At 42.6% G+C, this 14,653-nt stretch overlaps 2 protein-coding genes across 10 annotated transcripts in view; both read left to right on the top strand.

Annotated features, from left to right (window-relative positions):
- Window positions 1–3,732, top strand: part of LOC306705100 (ankyrin repeat and SAM domain-containing protein 1A) — a gene marked incomplete at its 3' end in the record, with an annotated part of 58,826 nt that extends 55,094 nt beyond the window's left edge. For 7 of the 9 annotated variants that reach the window (XM_079171781.1, XM_079171777.1, XM_079171780.1 and 4 more), the window contains one exon: window positions 837–3,732. In XM_079171781.1, coding sequence (XP_079027907.1) covers window positions 837–953 — 117 coding nt within the window. The remainder of the gene's footprint in view (window positions 1–836) is intronic. The other 2 variants (XM_079171778.1, XM_079171782.1) reach the window with 2 other exon arrangements.
- A 2,569-nt stretch (window positions 3,733–6,301) lies between these two features.
- On the top strand, window positions 6,302–13,927 carry LOC306709503 (specifically androgen-regulated gene protein). Its single transcript, XM_079177680.1, has 4 exons — window positions 6,302–6,413; window positions 10,977–11,173; window positions 11,731–11,881; window positions 12,007–13,927. The coding sequence occupies exons 2-4, from the start codon at window positions 11,069–11,071 to the stop codon at window positions 13,515–13,517; spliced, it is 1,767 nt and encodes a 588-aa protein (XP_079033806.1). The 5' UTR covers window positions 6,302–6,413; window positions 10,977–11,068; the 3' UTR covers window positions 13,518–13,927.
- The last annotated feature ends 726 nt before the right edge of the window (window positions 13,928–14,653 follow it).

Genomic DNA, 14,653 nt, shown 5'->3' with positions numbered 1-14,653 from the left:
TTTTTCTGCCTTCCTGTTTTTATTTGCCTATAAAATCCCACAATCCTCCATTTGTGTCTTGAACCCATTTTTTTTCTTTATATTTATATGGCTGTCATTGTGTGTTCTACTGTTGTTTGTTGAAATATACATGAGCTCCACTTTTCCTATACTTTGCTGCATGTGGACTGGTGAATGCTTTGAAAATTACTTTTGACTCAGGCGCCCCCTTGTGGCATTGTGGTAGTAACACAGGCTTACATTCACAGAGAGGCCCTGAATGGGTACAAGTACCACTACTTTACTGATGTTTTGTTCAAGTAAACATACTTGTATGAAAGTGTAAAGTAAGCCCTTTAAAATACACTGAGAGAAAAGTTTATAGAGTGACTTTTAAATGAGTTGAGGGGAGACCGTACAGATGAATAGTGTGAAAGTCCCCCAGCTGATAACTTACATTCAGACATATTTTTTTTATTACCCTGCTTAAATATGCAAATGAGGCAGTACCTTATTAAATATGTGCCAATTTGCAATTTACAGAAATATCAACATTGGATAAAGTTGGATTAAGACAATTATTATTTTCAATTATTATGTTTAAATATGCAAATTAGCTACTATCTAATGTTAAGTTTTGGTGAAATCAGGAGAAATCTACAGACGCCTCGATGTGTAGTTTAGATGTGTCTTCCCATTAGTCTAATAGACGTCGTGTTATGAAGGCAAAATAGTCCAAAATCTCAAAATTGACCAGTGCATGAAAAGACAACGTTTTTGCCCGTAGTGTCTGTCTTTAATTCCTTCCACAGCTGTTAAGAAGCAGAGGGTTTGATGCCCTCTGTTTGTGTTCACAGGGCGACATTGTGGAGCAGGAGGGGGATTCTCAGTCCGGGGGCAGCGCCACGTGGCTCGTGGACCCCAAGGAATCCAAGCGCACTATCAGCACTAAGTACGAGACCACCATATTCTGAGTGGACCCCTCTTCCTTCAGACCTCTGACCTCTGGGCCTGGTCTCCCCCCCCCCCCCTCTCTTCCTCTCCCTCCCTCTGTGTGCCTTTCACTGTGACTCTGCCTCTCCCTCTGTGGGCCGGACCCCTGCCCTCCTCCGTCTCCCTTCAGCCGTCACTCTAGTCCTCGTCTGACAACGACACAGTGTGCGAGTGCTTTGCTCCTTCCTCTTAGTAACCCACCACCACCACCTCTGCACTGTTGATTATTAGTGCAACCCTTCCGCTTCATCAACCCTCCTCTAGCTGGTATCACTTCCGCTTCCAGCTTGCCACTCACCTTTGCTGTTATTCTCCTCTCTATTTACCTCGTATACTTCCTGAACTCTGTGTGCAATGCTTCCTCTCTTTCTCCCCTATCAACGTCCCGCTATTGACTCTTGGTGATCAGCTCTTCTTTTCTTGGTGCTTTTCCTGCTCTATTAGGCGACGGCCACTCTGAGACTTTTCACTCTGATCTTTCAACTCCTGACTCCTCGTCCTGACAGCCAAGAGTGACCCACTGCACACATCCTGTACCTGGACATGGACATGTTTCCTGAGGAAACTGACAAACTGGTCCTGTAGTTCTGTGTGTCAGTTGGACTTAAGCCGACTGTTTCTGTTCAGTGGAGTTTGTGGTGTTATTGAGGTTTCACTGGGGGATATTTCTCACTGTCAGCGGTCAGCTCGAAGCCAAAGGAGGTCCTAGCACTGTGATAAGGTCTAATAATGTAAGCATTTTCTAGTGGGGGGGGAACAGAATAAGGCATAAAGGCTGATATGGACCCGCATGTTAGCCGTCCATGCTGCTGCAGAAAGTAGACAGCCCAAACTGTCTTAAGACCGGCATGCCCTCCTCTGTCTATCAATCAGAGCACCAGGATTTAAACCTGGTGCTTCTTCTGGAGTGAACTCACTATAACTAAGCACTTTTAACAAATCCCCAAGTGTGTCAGAGAATAAGTGCATCTTCCTCTGTTCTGTCTTTTTTTTCTTCTCTTCACAACAAATGCCTTCTATGTTCATCCTGTCAGTATTGCCTTTTGTTTTGCCAATCACCACTAGGTTAATATTTCACGGCTGCAAGTGAAAAGAGTTAATCATTGTAAGGAGGGGGGGGGGTGATCCGTCACCATCATGCTGTTTGTGTCCGTTAGATCTGTGTTATTTTTTTACTTTATTTTAACCTCACTGCTGTGTGTGCGTGTGTCTGTGTCCCTTCCCTATATAGCTGAACACTGTGGCCACTCCCAGCCAGTAAGAATGGACGGGAATGAGCCCTGTTGCATGGTGGGTAGGTTGTTTAGTTGGAAAAGTGACCCGCTTCCCGTGCAGCAGAATCGCATCACCAGTTGGATCAAGCTCACCAGAGTAACAGGCGGTCCGGGAGACAAACCGACGGAACGCTGTCAACACAGCGCAGTCCATCAGATCATCTCACCCCCCCACACACACACACACACACACACACACGCACACACACACACACATATGCACACACACATATGCACACACTCCATTTAGCTTCCTGTTCATCAGAACGAGACATCTGTCCCAGGGTCAGATGTGTTTGTTGTGCTTTATACATTTCCGTTGCCTCCTAACAGCTGGTACGATGTCACAGTGAGGAACTTGTAGCTAAAGGGGAAGTAGCTGGCATGAGGAACATATTTTGTTGTTGTTGTTATAATACAAAGGTACAAACTATCCGACAGAGACCTCACACTGTAGGTACACAGTCCTTCCTGGATGATTTGTCCTGTTTCCACACAATGTAGCGTCTCTTGACGACCATCAGCTCGTCTTTCACAACATATAACTGTGATAAACAATGTGATCTTGCGCAGGGGGGGGGGAACTCTATAACCAAACTCAAAGGGCAGAGGAACTGACACTACAAAGACTGTTTTAAAATAATATAACAGGGGGTGGTTTTTATTTGATTTGAACGTTTTTTTTTCTGTATGTTTTAATTGTTTTATTGGACAGTAATGTGTCCTAATGCTGGAACTGGATCAGGTGTCTCTCACTGCAGCTCCCTCTCTCCTTCTCTGCTCCTTTTTGTTCCGTTAATATGGACGAGATCGTTCTCCAAACCTGCCATGCAGGCGGGTCTGATTTTAGCTGCAGAACAGAACAATGGGGGCACAGCATGTTTCTCCCAGCTCACTCCCAGTGTGTTGACTGTTAATGGTACTTTTTGGTCAGCCAATGTGTTTATGGGTACATAGTCGGGTCGTTTTGATTTAACTGTTGTGTATGTGGTACGTTGTCAGGCCAGTATACGATAACTCTATGGTACACTGTCTTCAGCTCGCTGGTGTCGGCACCTTCGGGCCATCAGCCTGGTCCCGTTCTGCTTTTGCACATTAAGGATCAGGAGAGATATTTAGGGACTAATCTGATGACGAGCAATGATGAGAATGATATTGTACATGAATCTAGCGGTCTGTATTTTCATACTTGAATGATTTTTGCTTTTATAGATATCTATATATATGTATATGTATGTATGTACGTATGTAATTTTTGACGTTTGTCAAAAGAGAGAAAAGGACTATGTCTTATAAAGTTAAACATATCGTGAATAAAATACCCTGTGATTTAAAAAAAAAAAAAAAAAAAAAAAGGCTGAGAAAACGATGACTCAGACAAGGGACCTCACTTCAGAAAAAAAGATTGTAAATAATCTTGGGCTTCCAGTCTTTTTTTATGATTATTTTTCATAATTGTACAACTAATAAATGGCGCAAATAGAAATGCTGATTCTCGACTCTTTATTTGTCCATTAGCTGATCTTGTTTAGAGGTGAAGTGTGTGTTTGGCGTCAGCTTAGCGGTGAGGTGTCAGACAACAACCAACTGAAACTTCTCCCATGTTTATTAAAGCACGTAGGAGAACTACGGGGGGCCGACACGGAAACGCGACCGGTTGTATCTAGAGCCAGGTTTTGGTTTGCCTGTTCTGGACCACTGTAGAAAAACATAGCGGCCGGCTCTGTGAAGAGGATCCGCTCCATATGTAGATATAAACCACTCATTCCAAGATAACGAAAACACAACGATTCTTATTTCCATGTGATTATACACCACAGAAAACTACCTCAGTAATGTTATATTCCATTTCTGACAATAGATCCCCCTAAATGCTGCACACTGTTCCTTCAATGTTGTTAAGGGAGTTATTGCATTTTTTCTTTCAATATTTTGACAACCTGCAGTTCTGCTGCAGTTATCACAGCTCAATACTGTCCATTTATGTCAACGTTTTGTCCTTGACTTCTTTTATCCGAATGTAGATCCTTTGATACTGTTTTATTTAAAACTTTACGGGTCTGTAACTTTATTTTGAAAGTATTTTGTGTCCTAGTTTATTTATATTAGCTCAGATTAATTAAAATAATTATCTGGTACATTTATTTCAGATTGACCCAGCTCCAGGTTGTGCATGATTTCTTGTCAACAGAAGACAATTACTACAGCTATAATTCAAATGCCAACAATATGTCAACAATAATAACTCATTTAATTGTTGCCTCAAAATAATTTGTATTATCTATTACTTTTTATTTTTATAGTTTCCTCGTGTTGTCTCATTCTAGAGAACCAAACTTCATCCATCAGCTTTGTTTTTGGTTGAATCTAAATCCTAATGCTGGATTTGCAAAAGCACACAGATAACAAAACAGGTAAATAAATGATTGTGTTATATGTTGTGTGTTATATGTTATATGTTGTGTGTTATTTTGTTCAATCTTCTGATAGTTTTGCAGTGATGGAGCCTTTATGCCGTCTGACACCTTTTGTTTTGGAAAACAGGAAGCTGTTATACTGTGTTTATACTGGAAAGTCTTTCTTTATAATCTAACATTACCTTTATTGATCACCCACACTAAAGCTGCATCATATCTTTGATACAATGATGTGAGTGCTGGTATGTAAATAAATAAAGAAGTACCGTTCTAATGCTGCGTCATCAACAGAACAACAGATGATGATTTCTGGGGCAGATATGAATATGAATTTGCACGTCTGCTCATTTCCATAGATGTGCAACAGATGTCACAGATGTATGCAGCTGTTCCTGGAAAACAGACCGGCTTGTCGCATGCTCGTTGTGAGGCTGACATTTGCAGACAGGCCTGCTTTGTTCACAAACTCAGCAAACAAACTGACACAAGCTCTTCACCGCATGCAGTCTGTAAACAATGTGAACAGCTCATAAAACAAGCAATGTGGTATTTGGGCTTTTTAGGATACACACAGGACACAATTGTATGGTGTCACTTTCTAGGGCACTAATGTATTAATATGTAGTTTACAAATATTAACAATGAGCTTTATAGTTAGAGCCATTATAAAAAAACAGGTTCAGGATTACCAAATTGTTGAAATTCCTCTGGCTGGTGCTCATCCTTTATGTTTGGTAATAACACAGTTATAGATGTAGTCAATTCCTTAAAGAATAGTCATGGCTTCTTGTTCTAAATAAGATATTAATCTGTAATAACAAATAATTGGGTAATCCCAATTAATTGATTAGCCCAATTACAAACCTAAAAAGACTAAATGAGTGTCATTCTGGAGGACGATAAACAGCAGTCCACCACTTTGGTCCAGACTGAAATATCTAAACAACTCTTGGATGGATTGCAATGACATTTGCTACAGATATTCAAGGTCCCAAGAGGATGAACTCTAACCACGTTTTCTCTTTCACAACCATCAGGTCAAAGTGTTCAGACAGTCATGGTTTCCAGATGATGTATACTACAGACTTTGGTGATCCCCTGACCATGCCATTATAAGGTTGACGTTTTGGAGTTTTATTGAAATATCTCGATAAATATTGGATGGATTACTGTGAAATTTGATACGCAGATTCATGTTCCCGATAGGATCTGAATTGTCATGATTTGGTTAATCCCTTAACTTGTCTTATACCTGCCCAACATGCAAGCATTATCATTGTGAGCATGTCAGCATGCTGATGTTAATATTCAGCTCAAAAGCACCACGTCTTGTTGAAAAGATAAGTAAATAAATAAGTCAACTTTCAAAATGCAAACAAAAGTAAAAGCCTCTCTTGTTTACACACACTATACCCTATATTTTCAGTATTTAACAAGTCATATTCTGACAGTTGTGTCGTTTTATTTCATCTGTGTTGCGCTTACTTGGCTGCTCTCGTTCCATTGGCTGCTCCATGGAAACGTCTCGATCAGACGTTCACTGATTGGCCACACACGCCGACCTGTCCGGAAGCTGACTGGCTCACCTGGCCGCAATGATTTCCCACCTGTTCCGTGACTTCTCTTCGTGTAGTTTCACTTCCAGGCACAGCGCTGCAGTCGGATTGGGAGGGAGGTGATCCGCCGCTATGGACTGACTTCTGAATAACAGCTCTTTTATTTTTAATACGCACTCTGCAAGACATCTCCGGTGAGTTTTCATGAAATCCTCCTGTTTGAAGTGATTGTTTTTCTCTGCTTTATTCATGGATACGAAGGATTTATGGTGAAAAAGTATTTCAGTTTATCAGTGCAATCACCTTCGTTTAGACTTGTGTGTGTGTATGTGTGTGTGTGTGTGTGTGTGTGTGTGTGTGACACATTTGCAGGGAACAAAGTACTTTAAATTAAATTATTAAAGGCTTTTATTTTGTAACTTTCTGTAGCTGCAGATGTTTTAGGAGAGTGACTGAGTGTCATCCTCTGTCAGTTAGCAGCTTGGTGTAGTAGTAGTGGGTGAAATACTTAGAAAAAGACATAATCCCACACATGACCAGCATTACTCACTTTTCATGCTCTATAGAAGCCCACATTTCTTCACAAAGATTACACATTGATCACTTAATCCCTGACTATCTGGTGGCTTAGAGGTTGAGTCAGGGAAAGTACAAATATTTGCACTTGAATGTCAATAATACTGATTTTAGTGGGACAAGGTGCCAAGCTAAACATTAATGAAATAGTTCTGTTCTGTTGTGCAACCTGCAACTTTTGTTTACTGTTAATCATTAAACTAGCTCTATGGCTGCCCTTGAATGCATACTTCACATATTTGGACCACCTTTTTTCTTTTCTTTTTTTTAACAATCACACTATAATTGATCAATTCTTTGGATAACTGTGCAGCTGTTCTCTTCTTGACTTGGAGCTGATCCTGCCCCTTTTTAAAGTGTTCTATCTGCTGAGTTGTAATTCAAGTGGAACACCCGGGCACATCAGAGCGCTCTGCTTTATTTTTAAGAGTCGTCTGTAAGACGTGGAAGCAAGCAAAGTGACATTCCTGTCACTATTAAATCCTGACTCAGCTGTGGGTGCAGTGAGCTCTTCCACTGCAGCCCTACAGGTATGTTGCCTGGTTGAGTTTACTGAGAAATCGAGGTGTTGGCTGCTCAAGCTTGGACATTTGTTGCTCACTCTGCTGAACTAGATGGGAGGGACAGTAATAAGCAGCTATTAAAGTTTTCAGTGGGTGCTTTGTCAACCAGCCTTTGTAGCCAGAACACATGAGGGAATGTGGGTGTTGGTGATCAGGTTTTTCCCCAACTGTCTTTGCTATGTCATGTCAACAAGACAAAGATGTCATTGCTCTTTGCCAGCGCTGTAGACATGGGGATATATAATCCACAGGTATAAAGCACTTGCAAAATATTCTTCTCACTTTGTCTTTTTTTTTTCGTTTGTCTTGTAACTTACTTGAATCTTCAAACCCTTATTTTCTTAAAGCAAGTGATAAAATTCCAGGGCAGCATCCCGCCTTCTTGTTTCTTATTTTAAAACACAGCCACTCCTTATGAAAAAGAAGTTGTGAAACAAGTTCATTTCTGTTGGATATAGTTTAAAATGTTCACTGCACTGTACCTTCAGATGCAGATCACTTCGACATTGAAGTTGGTCGTATTTAATGCAAATATAGGATTTTTGTTGTACTGCTTCAGGCCTCTGAGAAGGAAAACTGCTCATAACTCGCAAGTACTCTTCGTTTTAAGGCCAGGACCCCAAAAGTTTAAGAGCTACTGCTCGAGATCTCAAAAGCAAAAGAGCTCAGGTGGTGAAAGGTGAAAAGATAAAAAGATAAAATACTAAAGTCTAGGTCATAACAAGGATTTTAGAAATACTGAGGTCCAAATCCTGGGGATTCAGAAAGTTTTGATCCAGAAACAAAATCTCTTAGGCATATAAGTAGACTTATAAATATATTGAGTGTAATAATACTTGACTCAGCCTCTAAAATGTGTTCATTTCTTTAATTGTGGCAATGGAAAAGCCCGGCTAACTAACGCCTCCAAATTACCATTAAAAAAATACAGAGTACATGATCTCACTGTCCTCGATGGACGCTGTAGTCACCGATTGATCTTTCACCCTGTTTAAGCTGCTGCCATAAAACGCAGTGTATTACAAGAAATGTTTCAATGTTCCTAGAAACATGTCCAACATAATTGAAATAAGAACAGTCTGGCAGAGCAGATATTTTATTATTTATGGCGAAGGAGTGTCTGTGTCTCGTCTTCAGAGGAGCCTCACGCCCCAGTAATTACTGCGATAACTCTCGGCCCTCATGCAATATCAGACTGAGAGACCTCGTGTCATTTTGGATTTTAATTAGCAGACACACAGTCACTCTGACTCATAACGGGAAACCTTAATTCCGTTGCTCTTTTATATGTTTAATCAAATGTTCTCTTGAGATAAGAGAACAATGAGGCCGGCTTCGCTCTGCTCCCACGAACACACCTGAACCTGATTGTGCAGCTGTGGCGGCGTGATAAATAAGCTCTAGAACAGGTTGTAAAGCTTTTGTCTCGGGATGCAGCATGTTGCATTTGTGTGACCTATTTAGTCAAAATCCAACTACGAAGTCTTAACCCGAGTTGATCAAATATTATCCCTTCATGACTCAATCACTGGTCATTGTTGGTGGTATTTGCTTTTGGCACTTAAAAGGGAAAGCAAGGAGGTAAGAACTTAGCTTTGAGTGGTCTTCTCTTTATGTTCTCATGAATTCATTTACTGCCTTTTTGTTGCTAAATCAGCTGTATATGTCCTTCAGCACAGCTTCACCTACTCCCCAGATGCATGAAGGGTAACAGTCTAAAGAGACATTTACTGTAAGACCAACACGTTTCAGCTTGTGGCCGTCATCAGGGTCATCATGAAACACCTTTTAGTTTTTTGGCTGGCATGCTTGCCTCCTTATGAAATGCACTGGTATAATAGGCAGGAAACAGATGCTGCAACGTGACACGACATATCATCTATCTTCACACAACGCATGACGTGGAGTAGGTCACGCTTCACAAACAGAGATGAGCATTCCTCACTTCATAGTGACAGGAATACCAATTAATGATGACTTCTAGTTATTTCCACGTCGCAACCTGAGCGCTGCGATGCAAGAGCGATCCTCTTCCTGCTATCTGCTGCTGCAATTATTTAGGAAGCAGATCTTGCGGCAGTTGTAAATGCAATAAGTGATTAAACTTACATCAGTGAGAAGGGACATTTGTTGAAGTCACAATTCTGTAAGCACAATATATTTGTGCTGCAACTAATAGAATGATCTTTTAGCTGATTACTCTGCGGTAATCAGCCCATGAATGTTTTATTTCTTCTTTTAACAGTTATACACCGTTTTATTTATCTGAAGCTGATATAACTCTTCAACTGTCTGACTGATTAAGTGGATATCTTCCAAAGTTACAGCCTTTTTAGTTACAACGTTCCCTTCTTTTGTTAGTGTTCACTGCAGCTCAACAGGGAAACACAGTTTTAAAACACAAAGAGAGAATTTTATACTAAAAAGGCTGTAACTTTGGAAGATATCTACTCTGTTTGTCTAACACTGACAGTTAAAGCTTCATATCAACTTCACATATATGAATACATTTTTGCACAAAACGAGGACTGTGGATTCTATCAACCATCACTTACACTGAAAGCACATTAGGACATTATGTTTTACTGGCCTGTATAAACATGAATGACAACAGCGAGTAAAAGCAGTTTAAATGTCCATAAGGCACCTGACTAATTATAATTCCCCAGTTAATTTACATAATGACTCAATTTGCTGGTTATGTTTAATATGTCAGTGACAGCTCATTTGACATCTTGAATAGGAGAGCTATTACATTATGAGGATCATTTAGCTATCGGCTGTAATTCATGGCATTTATTCATCACATTAATGGAATGATTTGACATTAATAGTTGTTGCTGTGACTATTAAGGCTCGTGTGTCAGCTTGTTGTCTTGTATGGTATGGAAGCCTCTCAGTAAAACAGAAGAACACACTGACACAGGTCGTCAATCAGCTCGGCGGGATCAATGGAGACAAACAACTCCAACTCCAGGATTTATCCTCTCAATCCACAGCCCAAAAAGGCAATCCAGATCTACAATGACCCCATCCATCCTCTCAACCCAGCTTGTCGGTTGCTGCCATCAGGCTGCAGATTGAATGTCCCAATGGCCAGGAAGCACAATTACAAGAAATCCTTTATTCCATCAGCTGTGACCGTTCTCAAGAGGAGATTGTTTAAACAGGCCCACTTGGAACTGGTCAGCCCCCTCCACCCGCACACTCCTCTCAACAAGCCACTCAGCAATATTGTTATTACTTCCACTTGGTCACTTTAAGACTTTGAAGGAGACATATTTTGCTCATTTCCAGGTTCATGTGCTTCATACTTATGTTTCTCATACGATCGGTCTGAATAAACCTGTATTTCAATAGCAACAGCTTGGGTCCATGTTTACTTCCTGTTAGCTGATGTCCTTCACAAACACTGCAACCAGAAATAAACTGAGAAACTCTGGGACTTAAGGATGTATCATTGTCGTGTGTTGTTGTATATGGTGTGTGTTGTATATGCCAGAGCCAAAGACAATCTTCCTTGTTATGCTAATCCAGGGAGTGCCACACTAATTTAATCTGATTCTAATTTGGTCATTTTTTATCCCATTCTCACATTTTCTTCTTGACCTTTTCCAGATTTCTTCCTCAGACTACATTCTTGGCGAACTTAACACAACCAGCAGAGGACCACGAGGCCCAGGTCCTGCCCTCATCCTCTTCCTTGTGCAATGCCGAAGAGTGACACGTGGCCAGGCGGCGTTGCCATGGAATCCTCGAGCAATTTGGACAGTGCCGGGAGCTGCGACAGTGTAATCAGCATGAACTCTGGCTACGTGAGTGCTGCAGCAGATCTCATCCCAGCCTTCTGTCCTTCTGTTGTATAACACATTGACTTCTCCTCTGGCCTATCTGAACAAACGCTACTTTTAACAGTGCTTCTGTCTTTTGTTGGAAAGTTGAAATAAAGAACCGAGATATGCGCATCAGGCTGTAATGACGTCTGCGTGGGCGTTTACTGTAAACATGAGAGAAGATGGGGGGGGGAAGTGAACCAGTTTGAGGTGAAATACACTCACCGTTCAGAGAGAGGCCGTTAAAGGGTTCCTTTAAAGTTGACCAGAGGGGAGAGGATCTCCCGCTGTTCACATGCACCTGCAGTCACCTGAAATACATTCTTCTGACAGGCCAATAAAGAATGAAAGATAGATAAGAACAGAACAGGACTGGTATAATAAGTCATTCCTTTGCAGCTGTTTGAACACTAAATCACTTTGACCCATTGTCCCTGTCGTGACTAGTTAAGGGTGAAATGGAGGACCGAGATTGTTGACGAGTTGAGAAACTGTGCAGAGTTTAAATGCATTTCACGGTCTCTTATTTTTGTCTGCAGAGTCAAGACAGTATGGAGCACTTATCTCCAGAAGAAAGGGCGTGCCTCATGTATTTTGAGGAGACAATTGAAGCGCTGGAGGTGCAAGAGGACAGCGGATTTTCCAATGATGAACCAGATCCTGCATTCCAGGCAGGCACGGGAGTAAATGGTATGTTCATGTCATGAAATATTCAGTTTTGCTGAGTCGATTACGTGTATATATATGTATACTTGCACATTGTTCACTAAAGTAACGGCAATACTAATCGCAGCAATTGTGATTTTCTTTCTTAGGCGTTCCCAGTTTAAAGTCTGGATCCGGAGTGTTCTCCATCGAAGACCGAGCTGAGCATCACGCTCTAAATCAGACCTCAGAACCACAGTCCTCTACGGCTCCTGCAGCCAACATGAAAGATCCAGAAACATCAATGAACCTCATGATTCCACCCCAACCTCCAGTCACTGAATCAGCTGCTGATGGCAACATCAGCCCATCATCTTCTCAGTTGTGTGTAACCAAGGATGAAGATGGCCATCTTCAGATTGTCCCAATTGGCAGTCTTTGCCCCGATCAGTCCAACGAGGCCTCTGAGATGGATGCGGATGTGATCCCTCCTCCCTCAGACTTCATGGATGAGCCAGGCCTTCCTCCACAGACACAGAACGTAGAAGACCTTCCTCCGTCTGCAACAATATCCCATGACAAGCCAGGAGCAACTGTGGACTTGGAGCAGCTACGCCAGAGAGCCTTTTCAGAGAAAACTTCAGTGACCCAGGATCCTCCAAACCAGCCCCCAAAACTGAGTCTACCAGCCCTCAGCCCTGGTCTCCTAATGAGTCCTCCTCCTGAAGCGGCTGAGCCCAGAAGTCCACCTGCTGTGGCCCCTAAGCCCAAGAAGCTCCCTGCCAACATTATTCTGAAGTCACACAAGGCGGCAGTGGCCGTCTCTGATGACAACTCGGAACATTCAGTGCCCACTAGCAGTGACCGGCTCTTGCTGAACCCCCAGAGGGTCCACATTGAGGCCCTCAGAAAGCTTGGCCTGCTGCCTGCAGAGGCAGATTCAGGCTCCGCCCTGAGCCCCAGCTTTTCTCCCAAATCTAGAAATTCATGGGCAGCTCCTCTTTCTCCAATCAGCCCAAGACCTCCACACACACCACCCGTCACGCCCTCGTACACCTCTGTAAACCGTTCCCCTCCTGCCTGCGTTCCTCTCCAGTCCCCCGCTGCTGCGTCACCATCAGCTCCCTCCACAGCTCCCGCGGTCCAGCCTGCTGAGGTTCTGCCAGCACCCACTGCTTTCAGTGACTCCGTCAGACCTCCACTGTCAGATAACGAACCGTCTGTCGAAGATGCTTCAGAGGCCACAGTTAATGCACAAGTGTCCACGCCCCCTCATACCCCTCCTGCCCTGGTCAAGCAGCTAACCCCACCCAGGGTTGTAGGTGTCAAATCGGCCACCCTGGAGCGCTCTGGTCTGGGTCTAAGCAGCTATTTGGCTGGGCAAGACTCCACCGAGGCCGGCCCTGCCAGCCAGCCACATAAAAATAGGGCGCGCCAGGCTTCTCTGGGGAGTCAGAAAGATTTTGCAAGTGCAGGGAGAGAGGGTTCACCAGTGGGCCGAGCCACCAGCAAAGAGCCTGAGATACGGAGGTCCCTGCCTGCCCACAATGTAATTCAGCACTCCGGAGACTCTCAGAAGCTGCCTCGATCGCAAGGAATCAGTGTACTGATCTGCCCTCGTGCAGAAGACGGAGGAGGCCGCCGCGAGGCCCTGAAGAAACTGGGGCTGCTCAGGGACTGAGGCGTCGATCTTACACCTCATTTAAGTGCCACGGACTCCCTTTAGAATCTATATTTAAAGGAACACAACAGAGATTGATACAGGATTGATGAAGGCAACACAACACTTTAGGGAAGCAGCTTAACCACATATTTCTGCATTTTCGTTTTTTACTGCATTGGGCATGAAACTGCATTGACTTTTATACCCACACTTGCATCTACTTGTTCCTCATATTGTGCAGCCAAATGTACAGTGGGTTTCTTTCTCATAAAACTGTCAATCAAGAACTTCTTTGATATTCACTGACGCTCTCTCACTGTGGCTGTGGTTTTTAAATTAATTATACTATGTTACTTTTAAGAGGCAATGAGTTTTGTAATTGTAATATGTTTCGTGTGATCTACAGGTATAAACCTTTTTGAATGTCAGTCTGCTTTCACAAGTGATTTTTTGTTACAGTGACACCACTGTGAGACCAGTTCTCCTTTTTAGATACTTTCAAATGTCACTTTCCCTTTTAAGCTTTGTTGATTTGTGTCCTCAACAGCATTGAAGCTGCACAGCTCAGTGCACTTTGTCAAAACAAAAGGGTCATAGTCCAAGAGTGTTGGTTAAATTAATTAATTTGTAGAAAGCATTCCCTGTATATCTAGAACATAACTTACTGTAACTCAAAGCACAAAGTCAGTGACCATAGGTGTTAGGAATCTGAAACATGCAGTTCCCATGGTTGCATAGTGACGCACATGTCAAAACGGATGAGTTTATTACAGCGCAGCTCTATGTGCTGCCACTGTGAGTCTGTCAGTTGTACATGAGCGGAGCTTCCAACTTTTTTCACACGCACTATTATAATTTGATCAAACATAAATATCTTTTACGTGCCCTTGGACTACGTCATATTTTCCTCTGGTGGCATGTGAGGCGTTGGCCCGCGTGTGTCGTGTCAAATCCGAAAGTGAGGCACCGGTTTTCGGGCTCAGCCTCAGCACCTTTTATCTGATGCGGTTGCGAGAGAACTGGTGCAACCTGTTTCCTCACCTCCAGGATGCAGCATTTATGTGGCACATTTACGAGCAGACGGCCCGTCTGAAAAAACAGTTTCCCACTGCTGCAGGCTTTTAAGAGACAAATAGATTTGTTCTTTCCTTGTA

This window comes from Pholis gunnellus (assembly GCF_910591455.1).
Source record: "Pholis gunnellus genome assembly, chromosome: 2".
NCBI lineage: Eukaryota > Metazoa > Chordata > Actinopteri > Perciformes > Pholidae > Pholis > Pholis gunnellus.
This window is presented reverse-complemented; position numbering and strand designations above follow the sequence as displayed.